Genomic DNA, 26,304 nt, shown 5'->3' on the forward strand with positions numbered 1-26,304 from the left:
GCGCTGATGGTGGCGGAACTTCAGATTCCATTTTCACAGCGGCAAAGGCATCCAAAGTTTGCTCTTCCGAGTCAACAGGGTCATAGTCTGTACAAAGTTCATCGACAAGTCCAATAAAAAACAATCATGAAAAATCATTAACGAGTAACTACGGCCAAAAATTCTTCCATAGAAATGGTTTTCTATGGATTGCTCAAAAGCATGCTGAGCCGCTCGCTACTCTTGTTCATTTGAGAGCGCTGGCGAATTACGACTGATTTTGGGGAGGCTGATTTTGGGGAATGGACTATTGGGGTTAGTTTTGAGGTTTCATCATTTCCTGAGGAGGAGTTTTTAGAGCGGCAGCAAAGACACCAGAAGAGCGAAATTATTCCTGCGAGAAAACCAATCACGAGAGCGGATAGCTTTAAGAATTATTAACCCGGGCGTGCTTTTTTACCAATTATTTGTCAAAAAGAGTTGCTTACTAAAACTATCGTTGTCGCGTCCCACCCCTTGACCTCCTCGTACAACTCGTCATAAGACCCTATTTCGCGGAATTGCCAAAAAATTTTCATACTTTTATATTTTGATAACGTGTTTTCGCGTTGTCGCTCAGTAAAGGAGAGAGAGGGCAGTCAGTTTTTAGACAGTGTCTATAAGCGAGGATTGCGAGGAGTCGGTGACCTTTGGTCCTGATTGGTTGGGACTCGACCGGTTGAGCCAGACGAGCAGGGCGCCTCCGATGGCGGCAAAGAGGAAGAAAAGGAGATACCATGGGCCAGAGCTTCCTTCATCAAGAAGAGGTTCGGAAGTGGGCGATTCGGGCTTGGGGCACTTTTTGTAGTCACTCTCTTCGCAATCCGTGGGCACCATGTCGTACTCTTCAATCCGGGGCAACCAGACAAATTCGACTTAGATTTTTTAATTTACCGCGAAAAAGTTTTAAATTGGCAACTCCGTTCCTATGCATTTGTCGTTTTCGTAAGTGTTCTCCAGTGGAACTCCTCCGCCAACAAGGACGATTCGGCAGGTAGCTCGCCTAATTATTGATTTCATTTGTGAAAGGATAAAAGACTCTACTTGTAGAAAGTCTCCATGGGACAGTTGACAGTGTCAGTAACTTCGATGCTCTGGACATCTGAGCACTCATCATCAGCGACATTTTTATCGCCGAAGACATCAGACTGGCAAGTGACCTCTCGGCCAATCACGTGCATATCCAACTTGCTTGTCTTCTTTTTGAGGGAAAATCCGGAGCCAGTGGGTTCCACGGCCTTGATGAATTCGGGGCCAGATCGCTGAGTTCCCTGTGAAACAAGGCTAGAAAATTGTTAATAAAAAGAATGAAGGTGTCGCTAACCAGGATGCAGAGGCACCTCTGTAGTCTTCTGAAATCACAACTGGAAGTTTGAGACTGAAGGTTTCAGTTGGTTCAGCAGGGACGAGCTCTTCCGTACCATCGGCCTTGACAATTTTCCATTGAAGGAAAAGGGGAGGGAAAGTGGCCTTAGCAGCAGCGCAGGTAGCGATTTCTTCTTCGGCGCCGGCGCCGACAAAGCCGCATGTTGGTGACTAGAAAATATGAGAAGATTTTAACAGTTGTCTCTTACATTGTAAGTGGCGGTGATTTCAGGGAGCTCTTCCGGAGGATTGACGGCGAAGGTTTGTGGGTTGCTGTATCCGATGAGGGTTCCGCCTTCGAAGAACTTGCACCAAACTCCTGTTGATTTGTGCCACGACTCGACCTGAAAAAATATTGTCAGCTCTTGTTTACCGAGTCAATTTCAAAATTTACACCCCGAGTTCATTCAAGTCCGTGGTCAACTCAGTTATGTTTATTTACCTTGACTGTCTTGCTGATAGTATCACCATCAGTGAGATCATTGACAGGGGCTCGGAATGTATTGTGCTCGTCAGACTCGGTTCTGGCTTCGATGGAGACTTCCATTTCTGATCGATCACCGTCGGGAATCGGGCCGCAGGAGATTTCAACTTCCCAGCCTTCGAGGACGGCTTTGGTGTTGGAAATGACGTCGTCCTTGTTTTTCGGTCGCATGAGCCTAGAACGATGATAGTAGTTGCAGATAGAAAATAACTTACTTCGCGGTAGAGTAGTCAGTAGAAAAGGTGATATATTCGACGCTTCTATGAGCAGCAAACCAGTCATCGTTCGGCATATCAATCGCGATTCCTTAAAAAAAATCCAGTAAAAATTATGGCTTTAGCTGATAAGAAAACTCGAAGAAGCATAAATCTTCGTTGATGAAATCATAAACGACTCATCGTGCGCCAAACACACATCAAACATGGGGTGCGCGCGGTTTCGGACGGCGCAAATATAAAAATGTGAGGCTCTTGAGCGCGAAATTTAAACAGGTCGCTTTTCCGCACAAATTTGCTTACCAGTCCATGGGTATTGCCAACCTACAGATAACATAAAAAAGTCCCTTATCGTTGAAAAATAGTTTTTCGGAATTCCAAAATTGACGACATAAAAAGGCCTTTTTTCGCAAACTTACCGGGTCCCTGAAAGCCAATCTTCTCCAGTTCCTCATCAGTAGCTTGCCTGTACGCTAAGTCATCAGAAACCTTGATTCCGTTATCACCAAGGACGCCATTGGATGTTTGCTGAGCAGCAATCATCGTGTTGACATCCAAATATCCGGCCTGAAGCTCGCCAAGATAGAAATTCGCCCGGTGCGCAAAGTCATCGCCCTGAAAAAAAAAGATATGTTATTCCTTAACTTAGCAAATATTGAACAAGGAGGGGTTAAAACAATACTTGAATCTTTGAGGATTCAAGCTGGTGCCTCACCGCAATAATAAAACAAATAAGCGGTGTGAATGATGGTTATTCTTACGATAACTGTTGAAGGAAGTGAATCAGGGTCCTAATAAGCTCACCATCAAATAAATTACCAATAAACTTACGGAATAAGAAGTGACTGAAGCAGCGAAAGGATCGCTAAAGGTAACGACGTAGAAGTATCGGGAGTCCGACTCGTCGACATCGATGGAGACAGAAACGGAGGTGTCGGAAGGAAATTCGAAGTTGACCTTGTCGGAAAATTCAGAATCGAAGGGCTCGAATGCCTGCTCGGCCGGCCTGACATTTGCTTATTCCGCGTTCGAAATTTTAATGAGGCCCACTTTGCTTAGTAAGTTTTGACCGATAGACACAGTTCTAGCCGCAATAAAAATCATTAAAATGATGATGATGACCAGAAATCTGTTCAAAAAAGGGACTCATGCGTTGTAAAATTCAAGACAAACGCGCCTGAGGGCATGTCCCACATGGTCTAGGGGTTAGGATTTCGGATTTTCACTCCGACGGCCCGGGTTCGATTCCCGGTGTGGGAGGACCTTTTTTCTCAACGCGGTTCCTATGATATTGAAGGGAGAGTTAAAAGTGCCATCCTCGGACCAGACGAGGACGAGATTCTCTTGCTTCTTATCAAAAGAAGAAGTCGTGAATTGGATGGTTCCAGCGCCGCTGAAGCTTGAGGTCTTGGCGCCTGGGGTGTAGGTATCTGGGATTTTGTTGATGATTTGTCTTATAAAAGGGGTCAAAAATGAGAGAAAAATATTTGTATTGATTTTTTGATTTTCGCCCATTCCTAAAGTTTTCAGCTCTTTGCGCAATCGCCGCTGCAAAAAGCGCGAAAAGTTTCATCTTTTTTTCTCTAGTTTCCGGCTTCCTCTACTCTTTTTCTATTTACAGATTCGTCGAAAAAATGGCAAAAGGGGCACACTGGTACTGTAAAAAGAGCAGTAGTGCTTTGTGTGCAGCCGGCAGCGCAAATTTTACCTAGCCAGTGTCGTGCTCGAGCAAATTTGGTAACCGCCGGAATCGGGTAATATTTAACCTGGGCACGGAGAGAGCGAGAGTGGAATTGGCGGCGCGGGAACAATATTTGCCTTGCAAGCAAATGCAATCCACGCAAAGCTTTCTTCTTCTGCCGCTCATTTTTCGCCCGGCAAGATTTTTTTTATCCCTTCACAAATGACAACTCCAACTCAAACAAAAAACCCTTGAAAGGATTGAATATTGCACTTTATTAAATACTGTGTTATGAATATTTTCTATTACTATAAGTTCCAAGACAGCTTCAGATCAAAAGTATTTTCGAGATCTTCTGAGCTCTTCTTATAAAACTCCCGGAGCATTTTTTCTGTCTCCTCGGACATGGCAGTTTGACCAGCGGATAACTTTGTTCGCCCTTTACTATCGGGCATACAGTCTAATGATTCGGTGTGGTTGAAGATTCTAGTGCAGTAGTATCCATCTTCTCGTTTTTCAAAGAGGTCTTCAGTAAAATAGGGTTCAAGATTGAGCTTTTTCTCGAGGTCTTGGAAGACTTTCCAGGGCTCAGTTTTCAACTAAAATGAAGGGTTTTAATCAAATCTCTGCAAAAAATCACCTTTCCGCCATCAAGAACGATTCCATTCTTGCTATCAATCAACGCATCGTCTCCCAAAAAGAACCTCTTTGGCGGCCCGAAGTGACCAGTAACGAACATTTCATTCACTTCCGGAGTCTTTTCAAACACTGATCTGTCCTTCACTTTTGGCAAGTATTTGGCGACCATCTGGTCAAACGTCAGTTTTTGGAAAGGAAAAGCGCTAGAATCTGGTCCAAGGAATTTTCTGTTGATTGCATTTTCTTTCTCTGTCCAGACGGAGGTCACGTGCTTGAAATCAGAGAGAAGACGGTGGACTGGATCGCAGACGATGAAAATGTTCTTGACTTTGCTCTTCCAATCGGTGACGTAATCGGCTTCGATGAAATCAGGGTTTTCTTCGATGAAAGTGATAATTTTGTTGATTCCTGAATTTGCTGTTTTCGCCATGAAGAAGAAATCTTTGTTGGCAGCTCTGAGCTCTCTGATCTTTCGCGGGTTGTCGTAGTAAGGACCTTTGCTCTTCCACATGATCCACAGATGGCTGAGGTAGTTTTCCATATCTTTTTCTTGGTCACCTGTTGATCGGAAAGGGGCCTCCATGAATCCTGAAAAGAAAAATAAAACCGTTTTATGCCCTCCTTACTTACCTCTTATTATTTGAGGATGATGGCCAAAAAATCTTATGAGCGTTTTCGTCCCGCATTTTTTCGCGCCGCTGACAAAAATGGTCGGTAGCTGCTGCATAAGTTCGGTCAAGAGAGAATTCGAATTCAGGTCTTTTTCTTTGAGCATTTGATACTTTTCATTTCTTTTCTCCATGACTTCATTTATGACTTCTTGTTTTTCTGCTTTTCTTTCAACTTTTTCTGTTCTTTGATCGGGCACTTTTTCTTCTGTGGAAAAACTGTAGGTTTTATCAGTACCTTCTTCTTTTTGCTGCCATAATTTTTCGACAACATTGTTGATTATTTCTTGTCCTTCGGTCTTGTCTTCGTTGTCTTCTTCTGTAGCAAATTTACTATAAACTTCATCACTTTGAGCTTCTATCCTCGTGTACCAGCCATAAAACGCAAATAAGAATATAACAAAAAGGAAAAATAAAAGTCTTCTTAATAACTTCATCACTTTAATTTTCCTCTGTTCAGTTTTCATTTTCACTATTTTTTCGGCGCAATCAATTTCTCGTGACATCATTTTATCTTCAATTTATCTTCTTTATCGTCGCAATTATAAGACAAAAACCTTGTTCGCCGTTTTGTCCCGTTTAAAAAAGGGAAATCTATTTATGCAATAATAAAGGGTCGATTCTCGGGCTGCTGCATTAACGCCGAGATTTTGAATGTCTGGATGGCGAGTTTCTTTTCTTTAGAGAAAGAAGCAGCTCCGCGTTGATTTATGTTCTCTTTTTTTACAAGTTTTGTATTCGAAAATTTATGAGTGCCATAAACGTAAATATCGGTTCGCTGCCAGCTAACGTGGTGGATCAGAGATGTTTCTTTTTCGCTCCAAAAAGTGAACTTGTGGTTTAAAATATTTATTGTATGATAAAATGGAAGATTAAGGGCATCTCAACAATAGCATTTTTTAACGACGTTTTATAAAGGAAAATTTTTAATAAGAAATTTACTTTGAAGTATTTTTTTCTTTAAAAGGGTCGATTTTTATTGAATTTTCGGGGAACCCTCATTCTCCCAGAACCGTCATCTGCCCAGACCCTCATTCTCCCAGGACCTTCACCTGCCCAGCCTGGGAGAATGAAGGTTCTGGGCAGATGAAGGTCTGGGAGAATGAAGCTTTCAATTGCGTGGGCGAATTGCGCTGAGCGTTGAATGACTGAGACAGGCCGCGTAGATTTTCGAGTCGAAAATATTTTTCAAGGTCAGAAACAACCGTTTTTACTTCGGATTATGACTTCGTCAAAATTTCATAAAATGCTACAAATTTGAAGTTTTTGGCTGTAAATCTACGACAACAAATATGGGGAAAATTTATGGGCACTGGTCTTGGTTCTTATTCAAGTGTTGGTTCGTGTTTCGGTCAGTGTCCGATAATTTGAGCTCAAGCTAAACCTCAAGGAAACAAAGCTTGAGAACTCAAGTTTATAATTTGAATTTTGAGAACTCAAAAATCTCGAAACCCATATTTTTTTCGACAATCAAATTTTCTATACTAATAAATTGGACCCTTAGGAATCGATCGCCTGAGCAAGTCCAGCAGAATTCCTTCGGAAAACTGCGCCTCGCAGTCTTGAGTCTAGAAGACCTGCTCGACAATTCATAATTCTCGTGAATTCATATTGAAAAGAACATTAGAATTATCATTTTATTCAGCTTTATTTTTAATTGACATGATTAAAAATTTTTTTCAGAATATTTTTGCAGAAAAAAAATGAAAAATCTAAAAAATGAGCTTCATTCTCCCAGAACCTTCATCTGCCCAGAGCCTTCATTCTCCCAGGCTGGGCAGATGAAGGTCCTGGGAGAATGAGGGTCTGGGCAGATGACGGTTCTGGGAGAATGAGGGTTACCCTGAATTTTCTTTCAAAATTTTTTTGAAAATTTTTTGAACTAAAGTTCTGTTTTTTTTCTTTGAACTTCATTTATTTAGTTATTACAGTAATAATTAGAAGAGATAGTATCTTTGTACATTGTCTAAGCATATCGCAGTTGTTCGAGAAGTGAGGTAAAAGTTTTTGTCGTCATTTCGAGGTCTTGCTTTTTTATAAAATTATTTTCAGTAGTCTATCTTGATTTGTGTTTCGCGAAGAAGGATATACTCAGTTTCTTCGTGCTGCCGATGAATTCTAGCGAAAAATCTCTGCTGGAACGGGTTTTGATGGATTTGTTGATGTCGACTGTATATCGGCATTTCTAGAGGAATTTTAGATAATAGAAATTGAAGTTGTTTTACCGGTGATTCCAGTGTATAAGTCAGCAAAGAAGCAGCAGACTTTCTTCCGCCAAAAATTCTTCTCAAACTTGTTCGTTGGCCAATACTGAGCTTCGAAGCTTCGCATGATCCATATCTTTCGAAGAGCACCAAGAATATCTCGAATTCCTTTTCCGTTAGATTCTCAGTCGCCGAGGACTCAAATCTACAATTTTCATTGCCAAAAATTCGTCAGAAATTATCTTACATAATCGGCCGCTTTGAGATTTCGGGACATCTTTCTGTTCTGCTCGTTTCTCGCTTTTTTCTTGAACTAATTGTTTCTTTCATTTTTTCATGAATTTCAGTCGCTTAAATTTTCGTGATAAGGGATCAAGAATTTTGGAATACCTAGTGTGGAATAAGCTTTTTTGACATTTTCAGGAAGAGATCTGAAGTTTTTGAAGTTCTCGAATTTTTCACGATGCTGGGAAAGAAGGCATAAATCGACATTGAAATGCAGTTTGATAATAGCTTCTTGAATATCTAAATCCTTCTTTGAAGACATAGAAGAGAGTAAGGCATATTACCAGGGTTGTAAGTTATTTCAAACGGCGAAGTCTTATTTTCCACAACCAGCCCGACGATTGAGAAGTCACTTTTGAGCTCCAATTCTTTCGGATTGATGTCGAGCGGAACTCCAGTAGCTCTCAATCCTGTTTCGCGAAAAGCTGTTTGGACATCGATCAGAAAACCGAAGCGGCAGATCGACTCCTTACACAACAGTTTTGATTGACCAGTCAAAATTGGGTTTTCTTTTGTGGTACAGTCCGCACTGTAAGCCTAGAAATCATGATAGAGGTTGATGAAGTGTGTGTGTCCTGGGCTGGAGAGCCCAATTGGCTTACGCTTAGGAGTTGTCTCATCCAATTCCAAATTTGTCTCGACCATTTCGTCCGATGCTCGATTATTCCGCAATAACCATGCCTTGATTGAGAAGGAGAAATATAGCAATCTGTCGCGTTTGCTCGTGAAGGAGTTATCTAGAATTTCGCAAAATGAACAGTTTTGACGAAAGAGGCAAGAACTGACCATTTGAGCAAGTTGCTCTCTCAGCACTTGGAGATGAAAGGCGAGCTCTGGGAAAACGCTTATTTGCGAGCTTTGGATCGGAACTATAACTTTTCTTTGACTTTTTCGATTTGGCAAAATTGGGCCCACCTGGTATTGACGTGTCCAGATTTTCGTTGTAAACTCGATGGAGGACGATTTCCGCCGCGGACAACATCGCTTGCTTGAGAATTTCGGGATGGGTTAGGTTTCGAGTGACGCGGTCGAGGAGGTTTTTCACGCGTTTGTACTCTTTTCTTAAAAGATTTTTTAGTTTTTATTACATATTCGATTCAGAAAATGTTTTTGAAGCCCATTTCAAATTTTGCATCGAAAAATAATGGGGTTCAAAGATGGGATGTGCAGGAAATTGCACAATGTGCGTCAAGCGTGAAAAAGTTTATATAATATAATTTATATTATATTATATAAACGAATAGTTTATATAACGAAAGGAATTTGCCACACTAGGTTTCGTCATTTAATTTATTTGACAGAAAGTATAGTCAGTTCGTTAATTATGAATCAAAAGGCTGGTCAAAAGGGAAGTTCAGATTAACCTCAGAGAAAAAAATAGGTCTTTGCTTGAAAATGAGATTTTTGATTATCATCACCTTTTCCATAACAATTTCAAATGCTTTTGTGAAAAGGTAGAGACTTATTTTTGAATCTTTAAAAAGATTAAACTGTTAAGGTTCCCGAACTACGCGGATGCCGAAAACCTTCATCGATTTTTCTCTAAGACGAAATCGTAGCAATTGCTACAGAACCTTTCAGTAGAAGATCATCGATGATTATTTTGAAATAAAGCTTTTCAAAATCATTTCTTCAATAAATTTTCCACGAGCATAAAATCCAGAGAATTCTTGTTTTCATCGAAAATACCTTGATGCTTGTTGAATTCCATTTTGCGCATCGCTGCAGCTGTCATCGTTCAAATTCACAGGCAAAAAAGTTGCTGTATTCGAGACGAGCTTTTCTTCCAGCTCTTCTTCATTCTTTTCCTGGCAGGAACGATGGTAAGTGACCTGATTCAATGGATTCCGAAGGGTGAAATCGATGTCCTGGCAAGTTTTTGGTACGTTTCGGAACTCGCAATAAGGATCACTAGAATCGTTCTTGAGGGGTTTTAGAGGTCGGCTTACTTTTGGCAGCACTCTGACAAGTCACAGTTCTGAACCTTGACAGCAAGAATGCATTGATCTGTGGCGACATAAACGTATGGCATTCTCAGTGTTCCATGCTTGTCGTATCTGAAATGAATCTTCTTGATTGTCCAATCATCCGAAGCCCATTTTTCCACCGCGTTTTTCGCCATTTTTTCAATATTATAAGCTTCGACTAATTGCCAAGGATATTCAACCTTTTCAGATGATGGGTACTTCTCAAACTTTGCCGTTTTCAAAAGAACTCCGCTGTCAGTTCCTTAAAATTGAGGGTTTGAAATCTAATGAAAGTGTGATCTAACCGATGAAGATCAGAGGAAAGTCGCCAGTCTTTTCCGAATCGACCGTTATTGAGGTAAAACCGCCGTACTCTGAAGAATCTCGAGGGGACATGACAAGTTCTCCCTCTACTGGTTGACGAGAAAGGATCTGGAGATCATCTGTTGGGTCATTTTGTGAGCATTGAATGGCTTTAAATTTTCAAAAATAATTCAGACGATGACAATCCCAGTAATGATTTTTATTGCTATTTCAACTTATTTAAGCAAAGCAAAAATCAAACTTATCCAAAATCTTCCAGAATTATGGTTTTTGAAAATTTTCCTAAATCTTTCTTCTCAAATCTGCAAATTGCATTTTTCTGATATTTCTTCGCCCTCGATTGAAAAATTCCAAAGACATGTCGTTCCGTTTCTACTGCATCGACGAAAATCGGAAAGTCGAAGTCCTCTTCTTTGCAATTCAATTCTCCAAAATGGAATTGATTCAAAATTTCAAAACCCGAGTGTCGGCAAATTGACGCGATCTTCGGATGCGAATTCGCGCGAAAGAATGTTTCACGTGACTCGATGTCTTGGAGTCTCGGCACGTCGGAATACAGGAAGTGAATTTGCTCCGAATCGGCGGTTATCAATCGAAATCGCGCGTCGATGAAAATATCGCCCCTTGCTCCCTTCGTCGAAAATGCTTCTTTTCCAAAGGCAAAGACTGAAATCGCTGGGTTGGCAGAAGACACTTCTTTTTGAAGGCCGATGGCAGCTACGCGCATTGTTGAATCGATCCATTTCATGAGAGTTGACGACTTTTTCCGGAATAATAAAAAAATGGGATGATTGGAGTTGATCAATTAGGTTTTGTTGTTCTGAGTTTTCTAGGATTAAAATGATTGATTTCACCCGACAAAATGGGGCTAAACGAATACTTTGAAGTGAGTTTTTGGATTACCAATAAGATTGCTTTATTAGGCCTACCGGCAAATCAAAACCCACAAAACCCAAAATGGGGACCCCAAATTTTTTTGGTCATTTTGACCCCAAATTTTCAGGGCTCATTTTAGGTTATTCCGGCTCCTTGAAACTTGATGGGCAAGAATTGGCAGTGGCAAATTCAGTTTCTTTTGAAACCGCTTTTGATAGATCTTCATCGAAATTCTCCAAGTCGATATTCCAAGTCTCCAATTTCGGCTGCGCAAAGTTCGAATTGCAAATTTGAAAATTGAGACCTTCATTTTCCGAATTCTTTTTCTAAAAATAGCTGGTGATTTGGCAGATCTGGCAGCAGCGGATTAATAATCATAAATTTGCGAATATATTTTTAGAGCAGGCGCGAGCGAGAAGGCCATAAACATAATTATCAAAGTCAACAATCAAATCATAAAAATTATCTTCTTTCAACTTTGCGGCTTACCTGGGAAATGGACGTTATGTAGTTTGAGCAATGCTCGGTCTCGCCAAAGGCGCGTTCGCAGCTGATTTTCGCGCTCACGTGACTTTGGTTCTCGAGGCCGGAGGTGGTGCCATCGGGGAAATAGGCTTTCACGTGAGGGCGGAAGGGGATTTCGGCGATCGTGAAGTACTCCCTAAAAAACGGAGTTAGAAGAGGGATACCCTTAAATATTCGACAAGCGATCGTTCGAAATTGTCGATAAAACGACGAGCTATGACAAAAATAGACAATGTCTAGCAGACAAGCCCAGAAGGAGCTCTTGATACTGTAAATTAACCAAATGAGATCAGGTTTTCTAAGAATTAAAAAAAAATCTCCTTTGAAAAGAGATCCGCTAAGCCAATTTTAAACTTGAACAAAAGCCTCTTCTTTTGTGGCCCTTTTATAAATGGGATAATATTTCCTTTTGTGGAAGTATTTAGAAAAGTTACTTTTGGTACTCACTCATGGCCGGAAATCAGAAACTCTTTGTCCTTTCCGTCGACAAAGGCCCACGAGAAGAACCGCGATTGCGTTGCCCCGCGGCTTGTGCAGAACACGTCTTTTTCGACGATAATTCGACGGTCATCTTAAAATTCATTTGCTTTGGGCCCTCTTTCATTTGCAATCAAGGACGACATCAGGGCATATACCGCCGTCTACCCCCTTAAAACAAGACCTACCTATAGGTCGCAAATGAACTTCATTTTTCTTCGCATGACCATAAGTTTTCGATCTTCCAGCTTGACAGTTCTCCAATAGCGTTAAAACAAAAAGCCACAGAATTTTTCGCATACAGCCGGTTATCATCTCTTCCGATCTTTTCTTCAAAAATTTTTTTCAACAAAAAATATCAACAATAAAATCTCCTTCAATAAATCAATATAAAGCTAGAAATCATACCTCATAATAAATTTTTCTTCAGAAATTCAAAAGCGGAAAACTCAAATCAAATCACAGCGGGAAGTCTCTATCTTCTCAGCGGGATATCTTCTTATATACCTCTAATTGGTATCTCTAATTGTTCTTTTGACTTTTATCCTCGAATTCGATCAAATTCGCCTTCTGAAGAAATAAATGTGATTTGAGAAATCTCTCAAAAATATAATTGGCCTCATAAGGAGCAAAAAACAGCTTGAAATAGCTTAACAATGAGCCCTTTTTAACCTTTTTATCGACACTCTTTTTTGAAAATTTCTCTTTCTTGGTAAGGCCTTTGTATTTTAGATATATGTACGCGATATCGTGTGAATACAAAATTTGGCGCCACGAGCCCTTTTTTTCTTTTACAAACAAAAGGTGCCTTAATTTTTTTCTTGAAAAGCGAAAATTTTCAGTTTTCGAAAAATCGAAAGCAAAAATCTTATTTTTAAAAAGCCGTTTTTTGTGATTTCTCTGACCCGGATTTCGAACTTTCTTTTCCAGCAAAAAAGTCAGTCAAATAAATAAGTGGTCTTCACTTATTATGAAGACATCACTTGAGGCAAAATTCAGAATTAGCGTTTTTTTCTTGATCTCATCTCTCTTTCTCAGCTAGAATTTCTATATCACGTGACGGGTTCTTTCAGCGCCGCTCAGACTGGCTTTTCTTATCGCAAAATATTTGGAGTCTGACTTTTTGGAACGCCGCCAAATTTGAACATTTTGGTGAAATAGAGGAATTTTAATTGAACTTAAATTTAATTATACCGGCAAAAATCAAAAGAAAAAATAAAATTTGAAAAAAAAAATGAAAAAAAATTTTTTTTTCAAAAACCTTTTTTTTTGAATTATTTAATATTTTTCTTCGATTTTTTCTTCGAAATTTCTCTGCAGAAAAAAAATATTTTTGTTTTGTTGAGTATTTGAATATTTTTAATTGAAAGCGTGTTTCTGCTCAACGGGTACCCTGGCGTTTCTTGTCGTAAATTTTCACTTTCTTTTCACTCTCTTCTCCCTCAGACAAAATAAAACCGTCAAGTTCAAAACTTCTGCAAAATTCCCACGTTTTTCTCTCTTCCAAGAGACATCATAATTTATGATTGTATTTATTACGATGATCAAACTTACTTTTTTTACTAAAAAGATTTTTTGAAAAAAACAATTTGGTGACTTCGGTAAATCAAAAAATCAAACTAATGAGCTCACTTCAGCACATCAAGGTGCAAGCTTTTCACCTTGTATAAGAAAAAAGTCATGAGTCATCCCTTTTTCTTGGCCCACGGGATTTATTCACTCCCTCAAAGTTTAGCTCAGTTAAGCTTGAACTTTTTACAACTTCATTTAGCCCAATTTTCTTCAACATTTTTTTGAGAATTAATAAGAAAAGGATTTATTTTTTGACACCACGGTTAATTCATTGATTGAAAAAAAATAATGTTCAACAACAAGAAAAGCGTAAGTCATAAATCAGCGCTCAGAATATGCCATGAGCGACATTTTTAGCAGGCTTAGATCATGTCTTCTGTTTAACTGTTTCTTTTGGTAACAAAAACTTACATTTATTGCCCACCGTAGTAGTTCAAACTTCAAACTCATCAAGGTCTAAATTTTTGTAGACGAAGTACATTCACAAAGAAAAATAAGTCATGAAAGGGAGCCTGAGAAAAAACAAGAAAACAGCTGCGGATAATGGTACCTTAGCAAAAAGACCTTTGATGACTAAACGCTTGAATAAGCATGAGAAAACTTAAAATCTGACGAATGTAAGAAAAAATAAGGCAATTTTATTAATTCACGCAAAAATCCTTCTCAGTTTCATAAAGAACAGGATTATTTGATGTAAAGTTGTTATTTCCGATCACTTCAGTTTGTATAAGCTCGTCTTCTCCGATGAAAACTCTCTCTATCGGAGAAGTATAATTGACTTTTTCATAACCATTCACAAAATAAATATACTCATTTATCTTGATTGAAGAAACGTAAATATGATGCTGAATGATTCAAATTAATTTTTGAATTTACAAAAGATTAACCTCTTTGAGAAATCCAAGCAGCTTCCAAGTGTTTTCTTTCAGCAACCAAACGTCTTTTGATGCTTTTTGCTCCCGAGTCTCAAGTATTCTTTCTTTTCCACCTGCCATAAGCATATATCCGTTGTCTAATCCAATTAAAGAATGTTTTCCCATTATTCTTGAAATAAGTTAACGCGAGAAAAATTATCGGAAATACTTTGGGTGGTCTCTTAAATAAACCCATCCACTTTCAGTATAACTTTCAACTTTTCTCATCGCTCCTGTCTCCGTATCTCCATCAACAGTTGTTGGTCTGCCATTGTAGTAGCCAAGGCCTCCCATCAAATGACCGTGTTTCGGCAGATGTGGTTGTTTAATTGTATGATTTGTAGAATCAAAAATCTAGCATCCTCCTTTTCCAGTTCTACTGACTGTTGCATAAGCAAAACACACAAGTGCTGAAAACTATTAAAAACATTTTTATTATGCATTTTGATAACCTTTTGTTCCATTTTCAATTGAAACAGCTGCTGAAAACGGCCCAGCATATCCATTTTGAAATTTTGCTGCTAGCTCAACAAAACTGCACCCATCAAGTTTTGAAATCCTTTTATTGTCAACGTGCCCACCAAAAATATACAAAACACCATAAAGTAAAGCATACACGGATTTCCAGGCAAAATCATCTGATATTGAATACATAACAGGATTCGCAGTATAAGATCCGTCGCCAGAAATAATAAATGATTCCTCTAAGCTTCTTTGAATAATCAAAAAATGGTCATTTATCTATAATACTAAATTAATTATGATAAATAATGCAGATAACCGTTGGATGAGTCGGCGGAACTGTTATTGTGCTGGGAGTTGTCGTCACTTCATTCTATTTCGGAAAATAAAATCAAAGAAAAATAATTTAAACCTCTACGCAAGGACAATTATCAATTTTGCCCAGCAAGATATTATTGCATTCTTCAAAGCATTTTTTATCGGGAGAGCATTGTCGTAGACAATCAGTTTGTTATTCAATTGCAGCTTCTCGGCATGCAATGTAAGATTCGTTCTCAACTTCAGCATTTTCACATTCATCATTGCATAAAGGGTGCTCACAAAACTCACACCCGGTTGGACAATTTTCTCCACAAGGACAAGCAGAAGTACAATCTTTCTATTATTCAGTTGATTAAATGCTATGCTTACCGGCAAAATCTCTGAAGCACTCATTTCGACAAAGAGCAGAATCACACTCAGCAATACACTGCATTGCCTCTAAGCCGCACAAATCTGAACATTCTTCAAAGATATCAGCATCTCTAGAGAATTATAATAAGAATTTATGATTCAGAAGAAAGTGTGACTAACGCGCAAGTTTCTTCCTTGATTGCAAGCTTTTTTGTCGCTTGAAAATCCTTCAGTCTTTTTTGAACCTGTTCATCATTCGGAGGCTTCTCTTTGTGTGGACGAGTATTAATTGTCAAATTGTCTCCGAGAACTTTTTGAAAAAGAAGTACCGCTATCAGAATCATCATCAACTAGAAGTAAGTTGAGGTCGAAGAAGAGAAAGAGTTCAAGCCGGTAGGTAAAGGTTAGATAAAGTTTCTCCTTGCTCAAAACGTAATCTGTAACAATTTGAGGATACTTTTGATATTTGCACGAGCATAATTTCATTTCATCTTTCATTCGAAAATGATTCTCATCGAATTTTGTGCATAACTTGATATTTTGTCATCAATGCTTCAAAAAAGCACGGTTATCAATTTAATTTTATCATTATTGTTACGCTGAATAACAGCACCCTTTCACCAAAATTTTTACAAGACAGGGAATGAAAATTGAAATTTTGTGAATCGAGCCTAACAGGAAGTGATTTCAACTCAGGAAACTGGCGTAGTTCTATCTCAATATATAATGTATTTTGCAAGATGTTGACAGTGAAAGTCATAATATTAGTGAGGCTTTTTATTTATTTATTCAATTCGAGAGAATACTCTTTTAGATATTGATCATGATATTTTTACAAGCAAAAGTCGTTTTTGGGCTGATTCCTTCGCTCCTTTCAAGAGAAAAAATTTTAAAACTAAAGAAAAGAGATTATTTTACGCGAGTGCAAGCAGCCGAATTTATAAACTCATTTTTCATCACTGCCGGTAAGCAATCTTAGACTATCTCCAGCGAACACTTCTACCTAGTTATTGCTGTTTCATCTTTGTGGACTGTTCTTTATGACAAAAGGCTGATCGAGAATCCGATAAATGGAAGCTCACGCATTTCGACTTTCATCTTGTCTCTGGCGTTAAGGATTTGGTCAAAAATTATTGCCACTTGAAGATAATTATTTATTATTTTCTAATAAATAAATTTTTTTCGACCACAAAAAGCCTTTTCGCCTTCGAGGCGTTCATAACTGCCCTTTCTTTGGTAGGATATAATTTTCTCGATGATTATACTGCCAAAAATCTTGTCAAAAAAGACAAATCCTTCGAATATCTGATCGATGATACAATTCAACCAAATTATAAATTTCTCCCTTCGCTGAAAATTTGTCTTTGCAGGTATTTTTTGCTTGAAAATTTTTGAAATTCGTTATTTATGTAGAGAGTACGAAGAGAAACCGCAAGAAAAACTGACAATTTTCGGGCATCATCTGTTTGGATTGCTTGGGTATTTATTAGTCTTAACTGGGACATTCTTTCTTACGTTACAATTTACCGCCTAACGGCTGAGCTTTCAAGCCCGTTTCTGAATCTTATTTTTCTTTCGAGAATTGCATCGTTTTCAACCTTTGCTTATGATTAGGGGAAATCACTAATAATTTAGCTTTTTTTCTAGCTTAGAAGGGTGAGGTTTTAATACAGATTTAGAAAGCCCAGAAGCTGGGGATCATTTTGACTATTGATAGTGGGGGGTCAGCTCCTACCCTGAGGGCATTTAGGCACCTCCGAAGTCCCAAAATCCGGCCAAGTTCGGAAATTTGAATTTTTGAACGCCTAGACCGCCCTTTTAGAGCCAGCGACTATGCTAGAATTGTAGCCCAGGCTCTGACGGTCATTTTAAGATATAGAAAAGTACTGAGACCCGGGGGTTCCTGAGGAGCTAGAGGCTCTTGAAGGTGGGGAACACGACAAAAAATGAGTACTTTTTCACAAAAAGTACACCATTTGTCACACAAATGTCTCCCAAAGACTAATTATCTATGTTTCTTCATTAAAAAATATAAAAGAAATCATTTGGGGTCATCCGAGGTCAGATCGGGTCACTCATGACAGTTTTCTAAATTTTACAAAATTTCTGACCTAGTGACCTCAGATGACCCCAAATGATTTTTTAAACATTTTTCAATGAAGAAACATAGATAGAAAGTCTTTGGGTGGCATATGTGTGACAAATGGTGTACTTTTTGTGAAAAAGTACTCATTTTTTGTCGTGTTCCCCACCTTCAAGAGCCTCTAGCTCCTCAGGAACCCCCGGGTCTCAGTACTTTTCTATATCTTAAAATGACCGTCAGAGCCCGCGCTACAATTCTAGCATAGTCGCTGGCTCTAAAAGGGCGGTCTAGGCGTTCAAAAATTAAAATTTCCCAACTTGGCCGGATTTTGGGACTTCGGAGGTGCCTAAATGCCCTCAGGGTAGGAACTGACCCCCTACTATCAATAGTCAAAATGATCCCCAGCTTCTGGGCTTTCCAAAACTGTATTAAATGCCCATCCTACTAAGCCCAAAAAAAAGCTCAATTATTAGTGATTTCCCCTACTTATGATGTTATTAGAGCCAGGTGAGAAAGAAGCTGATCTTATTTTTAAAATTGTTAAGCTTTCTTGTTGTATTTATTCTCGGCAGAATTCTACCAATAGCTTATTTTTGGATGAATTTTCTTCCTATATCTTTTCAGGTTGACTTCGTTAATAGATCATATGATTTTGTATCGAACGTTTTCGTTTATTGGATAAACTTCATCAGGATACTAAACTTAAGATGAACGAAAAAGAAACAGAGGAAAAAGAATACTTTTATGTTGAGAGAGCAGTGTGAAATTGCTAACTGAGGAAAACAGAAAAACAAAATCAAAATATGGCTGTTTTTAGTCGAGCGCCAAGGTGGCCCAAAACAGTGCTCGACTAAAATTTAAAAGTTTTGAACTGTTTGAAATCAGATTGTTCATTTAGGGAGGGTCGATGCAGTAAAATAAGAAATTGTTCAACGCCACCTTTTTGGGCCACCTTGGCGCTCGACTAAAAACAGCCATATTTTGATTTTGTTTTTCTGTTTTCCTCAGTTAGCAATTTCACACTGCTCTCTCAACATAAAAGTATTCTTTTTCCTCTGTTTCTTTTTCGTTCATCTTAAGTTTAGTATCCTGATGAAGTTTATCCAATAAACGAAAACGTTCGATACAAAATCATATGATCTACTTTTCTTCCTGTTATTTTATATGATGAAGATGACGAGATCTGGCTTTTCTGGAAAATCGGGTCTTGTCTTGGCTGCTTGTTTCTGGATACTTTAAATATTATCTGGGCGAAAGGAATTATCAAAAAGGCTGTTAAAGCAATTAAAGAAAAACGACAGAAATTTGAATAAATCAACAAAAGTTAAATTTTGATTGCATAACTGGTATTCTACTGTACAATTTCCGCATAAAAATGGGCGTATCAATTTCAGTACCGCCTCAGAAACGCAAGCTTATCACTAATCCATCGGAAAATATTGACTCCATCTTGGCAAAACAAACAAGCAGCATTCTTTCGACTGAAAAATTTTATGATCCTGTCAGTTACAAATCTGACAGAATGAGGTTATTTCTGTTTTTAACCACAGTTATTTTTGGCAATGAAATTTGCAAGAAAGAGATTATAAAGGGAGAGCACTGCGAGCAGGATTTTCGGAGTCTTGGGAAGTTTACCACTGCTTTTCCGTGGAGTTATCAGGCTGATAGTTCCACGAGGTAATTTATTTAGGATAGAAAAATGGTCGAATTTTATTCTAGAGAGCCTAAAGCACATCGATTTCCCTGTACTGTCGATTCTCCATCAGCACAAGATGTCAAAATGCACATATTCAACCAGCAGCTAAATCAAGTCTCCAATCACGTAAACTTCTCAATCAACGAAGACATCGTCTATTTAATGCCTTCTGACCATTGGCACCGAAACTCTTCTACGGTCATTCTCGTCCATGGCTGGAATGCTCGGGTGATCGAAAAAGACGGACAGCTGAGCAATCAAGGAGAGTTATTTGTGAATGAAATGCTCAAGCAAAGTGGAGATGTAAACATTGTCCTGTTGGATTGGGTAAGTTCCGTCCTTGGAGAGCAGTCCGGAAGGACGGTTTTCTCAGATAGTAAACACATGAGTTTTTCAGAGCGCAAAGGCCAACGACCTCAAGTACTGGCTCCCTGCGACGAATACGCAAGTTGTTGGAGCGCTTCTTGGTAAGAAAGATGTTTTTGTTCAATTTTTATTATTTTCAGGCGAGTTTATAAAAACCTGATTGATGCTGAAATGAACACTGTTTCCGACTTTCATCTTGCTGGCCACTCTCTTGGTGCTCATATTTGCGGGTACGCGGCGAAATGGCTGAACACTAGAATTGCTGGAAAGCTCCCGAGAATTTCTGCTCTTGATCCAGCTGGTCCAATGTTTCAGTATCTTGATGACCCGGCACTTAATGTAAATTTGTTGAAGTTCTCAAATTTCATATTGAAAATTTTTCAAGGAAATTCGAGTCTGGAAGGAAGATGCGGAAATTGTCGAAGTCTTCCATTCAAATGCTGGAGATCTTGGGGTGGATGAAATTCTAGAGTTCGTCGAGCAGTGCGAAGATGAAGAAGAGGTGAGTTCATTCTAGAGAATCGGGTTGATTCTAGAGAACCAGTTGAAGGCACGATCTTGTCTGTTGGAAAAAGTCTACGAGTCGACACCCACAGGAATTGGAGCGATGGTAAGCTTGGGCACACACGATTACTGGCCAGATGGGGGCAAAGCAAACCATTCTTATTGTGAACAACTTGCGACTGGAAAGCCAGAGAATCTCATTCAGTATTATGTTGACGTCGTAGGAATGGGTTTTCTCTTTTTCTTTCCGAAATGATGAATTTGTCGTTTATGATTTAGCAAAAGAACCCATCAAGGATGCTCTCATTCGTTCGCTTGGATGCATTGGATCGCTTCAATCAACAACAAATGCTCGTTTGAAGCAACAACGAATCTTCAAAAATTCCTTAGTCGCGACTTCGAATTTGAAATAAACGTTGGTTTTTCCAGCGGTGTTCAGCCAAGAGCAGCTGATGCAGAATCCGTCAATTATTAGTAAGATTTTTGTCGAGAGTTCAGTTGATGATCGAGTTTTCTAGTTATGAAACACTTCCAGATTGGCCTTTTGGAGTTATTCCTCTTGACGATGACGATGAAGAAGACAGCAGTATAAAAGCTACAGTATCTGTTCTTGTTTTTATCTGCATTTCGCTTTTATACTAATTTTTTCATCTTTATTCTGGAATATAAATTTCAGACAAGCAATAAGCACCACAGGTTAATGGGAAGGGATAGGAGTCAAAGTATCGGCTTTTGTAAACTCTGCCCTTTCTTGTTGCCTGTCCGATGGAAGCATCAGCCCCGTAGCTGATCAAATAGGTTGTTCGAGTATTGTTTGGACAGTGCCGCTCTTGAAAAGTGCCCATGCAAACGGCGACGCAATCTTCAGGTTTACTGACTTCGTAACATGCATTTGCGCACAAATCACACTAGAACTGCTTACAGAATTGCATGTTTAAAGTAATTACATCAGTGTCGAAAATAGGGCCTACTCCAGCGTTAACTGTAGTTGCATCTTCAAGCGCACATGTGGCCATGAGATTGTACTGAGCATTGTATCCGCTGTTAATCATATCGAATCCGGTGGTTCTGTTTGCTTTATCAGAGGCCAAACAGCTGAAATACGGTGATCCAGTTTCAGCAAGTATTCCATCTTTTATTATCTTTTTCATTGGTTCAGATTGAGAGCTCTTAAAAAACAATAGAAAATATCATTCTATGACCAGTTCCTGCGCGCATCTATCCATCGACAAGTTGTTTCGTCCGCATTCTGCAAGCTTTATGTAGATGATCTCGTTGACTTGTTCATCGTTCGGGTAGGCTGAAGCTGTCTGAAGACAGAGAAATGCAAAAAGCTTCATGTTTCAATTTTTGAATGATCATGTGTCTTCTCTTTCAAAATTATTTTAGACAGCAGCTGCAAATTTTCTTCTTCTTTTTTAGTCGCATCTGTTAAGCTCTGAAAAAATTCTCACGAGAAGAGTTTTCTATAGTTTATAAAAAGCTCTCATTTATCGAAAATCCTCAAAGATAAATCCGTAGATATATCCTTTCTTCGCTCGAATTAAATTCGTTAGCATGATCTGTCGATATTTACTTCAATTGCTCGATTTGAGGAGAATATAAAAAAAAGGAAAAACGGGATGAGAAAGTAAAAAGGCGGCGCTGGGAGCTGGCGTATTATTTTCGCGTCTCTGAAGAAGAATTCGTTTCTTTCATTTTATTTCGGTCTGAAAAAGAGAAGTAACAGAAGGAGCACGCGCTGACGAAACCGCTCATGACGCCTTGCTAAATTGGCCTAGGAGAAGAAAAAATATTGAGAAATTTAATCAAAGAGAAGAAATTTTCAAAACAGGTTTGACGAACTTAAAAATAAAATAAAAAAGCTTTATCCGTCGCTTCAATTTTTAAAATAAGACAAATGTCAGAAATGTCAGTTTTGTCAACAAATTTTAAAGAAAAATCTGAGAAATTTCTCAAAATATTGGATTTGAGCAAGACTTTCATGAATTTTTTTAAATGAAAGATATTTGACAGATTTGTTGACAAAAGTGACATTTGTGACATTCGATCAATATTCCAAGCAAGAAGATATCGCCCGATAATTTATCGGCGATAAAGCTTTCTTCTTTTCGAGCAAGAAATATTTTTGGAGTCGAAAATCATCATTATTAGCTGCTTGGGGAAATGGAATCAACGAGTGACGAAGAAGAAGAATGCCTCATTCAAACGCCGATGAATTCCTTGCATTTTCAAAGGTGACCTCAATTTCTAATTAACGCGCTTCTTTACCCACTGATTAAAACTTGGCAATGTCCGATTATACTGTTTTCTAACAACAGTCAAAAAGAAGCGTTTTTCCTATAAGAGAAGCTGAAAAATGCGAAAATATTGAGAAAAATTGGAGAAATTAATCTGAAAAGAAATCCCGTCATTCGGGCCTTATTGACCCAAAAACATCTGCTCTTGAAATTCCGCTGATCTCGTCGGATCAAGAGTGTCTAGCAGAAGGTCTAAGAAAACTCGTGACATATCGAAGCGCCGGAAAAATGAAGATTTCTGCGTATTTACGAGAGCTATTTAGCTCGTGTTGCGCGACAAAACAGTACAAAAGAAGAAACTCGCTTCAGGGAATTTTTGAAATGATGGGGAAGAAAAACTCTGTCGCCAAAATCAGGTTTTTGATTTCAATTAATTTGATTTTCAATAATATTGAAAATAGCCCTTTGAGAGGAAGAATGTCTCGAAGGAGCTCAGAAGTTATTATCTCCGCCAAAAAGGAAACCGTCTATTATTTTAATGCGCATAGGTTAAACGGTAAATTCATACGGGAGAATCTAAAAGATGATCAATGATCATCCAATTCCAATTTGAAAAACGGTGATAAAAGGGATGGGGAATCGTCAAGGACAAAATGTTGACTCCAGGAATGGATAGAAAATGGAATCAAGAATCCAGATCTTTGACAAAGAAGAAGGATTTTTGTCCAAAGATTATCAATCAAACCCCGGATTAGGGCCCAAGATTGTCAATTTCTTACCAAAATAGATGCGATCTGATTGGCCAGACGCAAAAACGATCACGTGATAAGAAAAACGGCCTTCTTTGGCCTCTTTTTCAAAGTTTTATTGGCAGTTTTTGACACTTGTATCGGGTTTATATCAATGTCTAGTTGACACTCTTGAAGGGGCCCTAAGTGCGGTGGTTAGAATAGTCTTCCTTGATCTCACCTATCTTTCTATCCATTTCTACAGCTGCACTTGGACAGATGAATCAACACGCCGGCGCAAATTATTCACGAAGCCGTTTTTTGAACACGGTGAATTTGGTGACTGAGCGTAACAATTCAGGCATTACAGGTTTCATTACAGATATATTCATTTTACTGTCATTTTTTAATTATTAATTCATCGACGTGCGCGTCTCAAAATCATCTAGTCAGTTTACATGTCCGCCGTACTAAAATGTATAAAACCAAGGAGAAGATAGGCAGGTCATCACGGAGACGCAAGTCAAGGTCGTTGATTTGACCAAATTGGATGAGGCTGAAAGAAAGGGTGGAAAACAGCTAATGAGAATGCTGGCGATAGGAAAGTGCTCAAAACGAAAAACCATAATGTTGAAAAAAAATTTGATAATTTATATTCAAATGATTTGTTACCCATGATTTATTTTAAACAACTATAAAAACATCCGGAATGTTATCCGCGGTATTTTCATTTATCAAAGTCGAGATAGAGCATTTCCGCAGGCTGTGAAAATCACAACCTAAAATTAACCACTGAAGGCCTCAAAACCGACAACCAAAAGTCCAAAACCCTCCTCAATTCCTCCACAACCATCAACTGGGCGGACGTTGTCGGCCTCGAAATAAAATTCGCCGTCTACGAAAAATTCGAAAAGACGTACCTCTGCCTCTCGATCTTTGGAGCCGCGCTGGGGATTCTGACAGTGAATTGCTCGCTGGTTCAGTTTTTGGACTCGGCGAATTTTTTCAGCCGGCTGAACTCGTTCCAGATTGAGACGGAGGAAATGATCACGGCGGGAGAATTGCTGAATGAGACGAAATCCCTGCTTGATTATATTAAATTAACGACGCCTTTGAATCAACGCACTGCCGAAATTACTCTTAGGCAAATTGGGTCAGACTTATCTCGAAGAATTTTTGATATAAAATCGAATTGGGTAATAATATCATTGCTTTCTTTAACGATCTATTTTACTCAAGACAGCTTTAAATTTAAAATGACCCTCAAAAGCCAAATCTCAAAAACACTCGCTCCTGCTCTTCCAAAAATCGACCCCAGAACTCTTCTCGATCTTTTGGACCCTCTTTTCGATCTGACATTGCCAACACCCATTTTTCTGCAATTCCTCGCCCAGAACATCGAAGACCTTCCTCCCAACAAAACGCTTTACAAAAACATCCTCATCGCGGGAATCAAGAAAACTGGCGGGCTCGACGAAGGAACGGAATCAAACGAGTTTTTCCGCTGTTTTTTGAAGATGAAGGTCAAGAGCCCAGTTGGCTTGCCCGACATTGAAGAACTCTTTGAAGGTATTTTCAATAATAATCAACTAGTCGATAAACTAATTGATTAAATTCAGAGGTGCATGGTCCGGCATACAACTCGCCGCAGAAACGCTCGATATTCAACTTGACAGCGTTTCTAACCCGGCGAATCGACCTTTCATATGGACTTTACGACTCGGCGCTAATAAGCCAATATTTAGATATGCTTAGACTCGCGGCTAAATACAGGAATTGTTCAATAAAACGAGCATTTCGATTCATTATGGTTTGGAAATGCGACATGGCAAATGTCTAGTAGACATTTTCATAGACATATTGTCTCTCAGACACTATTAAAACTTTTCAAAATGTTCAAACTCAATTAACTGTAATTTTTTTCGGAAATAACAATCAAAATCGTTAAATATTAATAGATTGTCTTAATAGATTGCGAGACTGTCTACTAGACATCATGAAATGCTGTTAAATGAGGTGGTGTCTGGAACCGACAACTAAAGTTCGAAAATTTTCCGTAGGCGGCTTCTCGGCTGCTGATTGGCCGGTTCGCCGAATTTAGGCTTCTGATTGGCTGAAAATTTTCACTCATAATTTGTCGACATTTTTTTGTCGTTTCCGGACACCACCCTTTTTATAAATGAGGAAAAACTGTTTTTGCCCTCTATTGAACAGTAATTAAAGTGATTGGCGCGTGACAGTAGCAGGGGTAGTAGGAAAAACCGCTTTTCCGGATCACGTGACGAATAATCCAGCTTTCTTTACTTTGCTTGCCGCTCTTGTAGATGATGACAGGGCCGATGTTCTTATGGCTATATGCTCGTCCACTTATTTCGAGGTGAGATTTGAACGAATTATAAAACGACTTACTAACGAATTCTAAAAGGTTATCAACAATTCTTCAAAAAAGCTTTTTGTGACGACGGCAATCAAGTTTTTTCTATCGAAAGCTGACAACCGATCATTTCTCAGGTACGTTTCTTAAATATTTGATTCTCGACAATTTTTTGAAGAAAATGTCTCCGACGACATCTGGATCTCTTGACAAATGAGTATTTGGCGAATCGAACTGATGATTTTGCAGCAATGATGCGAAAAATCTTCATAATCGGGTTAAAAAGCGAAGTGCACAAAAATCGTGTTCATGAAATGCTCCTGCTTTTTCCGAAAAATGACCCGGTCAAGGTACTCTTTTGGAAGTTTTCAGAAGAAAACGAGTTAAGATGGATATTGAAAACTGGCTGGAGAAGTCGAAAAAGCAAAGTGTCTCGAAACTTGTTCTGCCAAATATGTCAACAGATGCTTGTTTGGACTCGGTGATGCTGAACTTGGATGGATTCAGGGATGTGAAAGAATTTCAAGCGCCATTTTCTAACTGTAAGTTTTCTCTCAATCCTAGCCGTAGCTGTATTTTCTCAAGTGACAAGTAACTCAACGAGTCACCTAATACTACTGCCAAATCTTCAAATTGTGAATCTCGCCCATACAAAAATTTGCGACGAAGGCCTGACCCAACTTTCTGAACTCTGTGATCTCCAAGAATTAGATCTCTCGGAAACAAAAGTGACCGACTTTGGCGTCAAGCATCTTTTATCAATGAGCTCGCTGACGAGATTGAGCTTGACGAGCACGAAAGTTAGGAACGGACAGAAAAAAAAAACAGAAAAATTAATTAAAATAGGGGATCAAATATTTGTCCAATTATAAGCTCTTCGATGAGAGATAAATTAAAGACAATGCCAAAGCTGAAATTTCTCCAAGATGATTATACTTATGGATAGAAGCTTCTTTCTTCATAGG

At 38.8% G+C, this 26,304-nt stretch overlaps 6 protein-coding genes, 1 long non-coding RNA gene and 1 other non-coding gene across 8 annotated transcripts; 4 read left to right on the top strand and 4 right to left on the bottom strand.

Moving 5' to 3' along the window:
• Nucleotides 1-574: 574 nt before the first annotated feature.
• Nucleotides 575-3,949, bottom strand: LOC145701034 (uncharacterized). Its single transcript, XM_081778263.1, has 13 exons — nt 3,849-3,949; nt 3,396-3,535; nt 2,914-3,098; nt 2,844-2,873; nt 2,502-2,697; nt 2,386-2,406; nt 2,083-2,173; nt 1,826-2,042; nt 1,593-1,727; nt 1,343-1,554; nt 1,063-1,302; nt 945-1,021; nt 575-863 (listed from the first exon to the last, which is right to left on the bottom strand). The coding sequence occupies exons 1-13, from the start codon at nt 3,947-3,949 to the stop codon at nt 625-627; spliced, it is 1,884 nt and encodes a 627-aa protein (XP_081634389.1). The 3' UTR covers nt 575-624.
• On the top strand, nt 3,271-3,342 carry TRNAE-UUC (transfer RNA glutamic acid (anticodon UUC)). The gene has a single exon. It is a non-coding gene; the product is annotated as a tRNA-Glu (tRNA).
• A 3,053-nt stretch (nt 3,950-7,002) lies between the features above and the next one.
• On the bottom strand, nt 7,003-10,577 carry LOC145701035 (uncharacterized). The gene is made up of 12 exons (XM_081778264.1): nt 10,370-10,577; nt 9,832-9,999; nt 9,509-9,788; nt 9,249-9,470; nt 8,475-8,620; nt 8,346-8,428; nt 8,162-8,296; nt 7,844-8,096; nt 7,665-7,799; nt 7,522-7,624; nt 7,296-7,479; nt 7,003-7,255 (listed from the first exon to the last, which is right to left on the bottom strand). Exons 1-12 carry the CDS (start codon nt 10,575-10,577, stop codon nt 7,127-7,129), a joined length of 2,046 nt encoding a protein of 681 aa, XP_081634390.1. The 3' UTR covers nt 7,003-7,126.
• A 289-nt stretch (nt 10,578-10,866) lies between these two features.
• LOC145701039 (uncharacterized) lies at nt 10,867-12,565 on the bottom strand. The gene is made up of 5 exons (XM_081778269.1): nt 12,137-12,565; nt 11,917-12,058; nt 11,699-11,822; nt 11,216-11,387; nt 10,867-11,052 (listed from the first exon to the last, which is right to left on the bottom strand). Exons 2-5 carry the CDS (start codon nt 12,041-12,043, stop codon nt 10,867-10,869), a joined length of 609 nt encoding a protein of 202 aa, XP_081634395.1. The 5' UTR covers nt 12,044-12,058; nt 12,137-12,565.
• A 6,388-nt stretch (nt 12,566-18,953) lies between these two features.
• Nucleotides 18,954-20,639, top strand: LOC145701040 (pancreatic triacylglycerol lipase-like). The gene is made up of 8 exons (XM_081778270.1): nt 18,954-19,108; nt 19,151-19,454; nt 19,525-19,594; nt 19,639-19,832; nt 19,879-19,995; nt 20,044-20,227; nt 20,294-20,471; nt 20,516-20,639. Exons 1-8 carry the CDS (start codon nt 18,954-18,956, stop codon nt 20,637-20,639), a joined length of 1,326 nt encoding a protein of 441 aa, XP_081634396.1.
• Nucleotides 20,640-20,650: 11 nt separating this feature from the next.
• On the bottom strand, nt 20,651-21,168 carry LOC145701041 (uncharacterized). The gene is made up of 2 exons (XM_081778271.1): nt 20,945-21,168; nt 20,651-20,905 (listed from the first exon to the last, which is right to left on the bottom strand). Exons 1-2 carry the CDS (start codon nt 21,146-21,148, stop codon nt 20,651-20,653), a joined length of 459 nt encoding a protein of 152 aa, XP_081634397.1. The 5' UTR covers nt 21,149-21,168.
• A 293-nt stretch (nt 21,169-21,461) lies between these two features.
• LOC145704950 (uncharacterized) lies at nt 21,462-22,757 on the top strand. The gene is made up of 4 exons (XR_014134529.1): nt 21,462-21,831; nt 22,152-22,234; nt 22,561-22,653; nt 22,699-22,757. It is a non-coding gene; the product is annotated as an uncharacterized LOC145704950 (long non-coding RNA).
• A 683-nt stretch (nt 22,758-23,440) lies between these two features.
• Nucleotides 23,441-26,285, top strand: LOC145701042 (uncharacterized). Its single transcript, XM_081778272.1, has 10 exons — nt 23,441-23,465; nt 23,728-24,118; nt 24,236-24,534; nt 24,585-24,804; nt 25,189-25,342; nt 25,391-25,476; nt 25,518-25,689; nt 25,728-25,881; nt 25,925-26,139; nt 26,250-26,285. Exons 1-10 carry the CDS (start codon nt 23,441-23,443, stop codon nt 26,283-26,285), a joined length of 1,752 nt encoding a protein of 583 aa, XP_081634398.1.
• The last annotated feature ends 19 nt before the right edge of the window (nt 26,286-26,304 follow it).

This window comes from Oikopleura dioica, chromosome PAR (assembly GCF_907165135.1).
Source record: "Oikopleura dioica chromosome PAR, OKI2018_I68_1.0, whole genome shotgun sequence".
Taxonomy (NCBI): Eukaryota; Metazoa; Chordata; class Appendicularia; order Copelata; family Oikopleuridae; genus Oikopleura; species Oikopleura dioica.

What these genes read in the sequence shown, in the direction of transcription:
- LOC145701034 (XM_081778263.1), bottom strand. Translation starts at nt 3,949, where the DNA reads ATGAGCGGCAGAAGAAGAAAGCTTTGCGTGGATTGCATTTGCTTGCAA. An exon ending in AAATCACCGCCACTTACAAT is followed by an intron (nt 1,555 to 1,592) that starts GTAAGAGACAAC and finishes CATATTTTCTAG; the next exon opens with TCACCAACATGCGGCTTTGT. An exon ending in CCCATGGAGACTTTCTACAA is followed by an intron (nt 1,022 to 1,062) that starts GTAGAGTCTTTT and finishes ATCAATAATTAG; the next exon opens with GCGAGCTACCTGCCGAATCG.
- LOC145701035 (XM_081778264.1), bottom strand. Translation starts at nt 10,577, where the DNA reads ATGCGCGTAGCTGCCATCGGCCTTCAAAAAGAAGTGTCTTCTGCCAAC. An exon ending in GGAATTCAACAAGCATCAAG is followed by an intron (nt 8,621 to 9,248) that starts GTATTTTCGATG and finishes AAATCTTTTAAG; the next exon opens with AAAAGAGTACAAACGCGTGA. An exon ending in TGAAATAACTTACAACCCTG is followed by an intron (nt 7,800 to 7,843) that starts GTAATATGCCTT and finishes AGAAGGATTTAG; the next exon opens with ATATTCAAGAAGCTATTATC.
- LOC145701039 (XM_081778269.1), bottom strand. Translation starts at nt 12,043, where the DNA reads ATGATAACCGGCTGTATGCGAAAAATTCTGTGGCTTTTTGTTTTAACG. An exon ending in AGTTCATTTGCGACCTATAG is followed by an intron (nt 11,823 to 11,916) that starts GTAGGTCTTGTT and finishes ATGAATTTTAAG; the next exon opens with ATGACCGTCGAATTATCGTC. An exon ending in ACATAACGTCCATTTCCCAG is followed by an intron (nt 11,053 to 11,215) that starts GTAAGCCGCAAA and finishes AGCTATTTTTAG; the next exon opens with AAAAAGAATTCGGAAAATGA.
- LOC145701040 (XM_081778270.1), top strand. Translation starts at nt 18,954, where the DNA reads ATGAGGTTATTTCTGTTTTTAACCACAGTTATTTTTGGCAATGAAATT. An exon ending in AGTTGTTGGAGCGCTTCTTG is followed by an intron (nt 19,595 to 19,638) that starts GTAAGAAAGATG and finishes TTTTCAGGCGAG; the next exon opens with TTTATAAAAACCTGATTGAT. An exon ending in AGTGCGAAGATGAAGAAGAG is followed by an intron (nt 19,996 to 20,043) that starts GTGAGTTCATTC and finishes AACCAGTTGAAG; the next exon opens with GCACGATCTTGTCTGTTGGA.
- LOC145701041 (XM_081778271.1), bottom strand. Translation starts at nt 21,148, where the DNA reads ATGAAAAAGATAATAAAAGATGGAATACTTGCTGAAACTGGATCACCG. An exon ending in GCCCTATTTTCGACACTGAT is followed by an intron (nt 20,906 to 20,944) that starts GTAATTACTTTA and finishes AAGCAGTTCTAG; the next exon opens with TGTGATTTGTGCGCAAATGC.
- LOC145701042 (XM_081778272.1), top strand. Translation starts at nt 23,441, where the DNA reads ATGTATAAAACCAAGGAGAAGATAG. An exon ending in TAAAACCAAGGAGAAGATAG is followed by an intron (nt 23,466 to 23,727) that starts GCAGGTCATCAC and finishes GCATTTCCGCAG; the next exon opens with GCTGTGAAAATCACAACCTA. An exon ending in TGAGCTTGACGAGCACGAAA is followed by an intron (nt 26,140 to 26,249) that starts GTTAGGAACGGA and finishes ACAATGCCAAAG; the next exon opens with CTGAAATTTCTCCAAGATGA.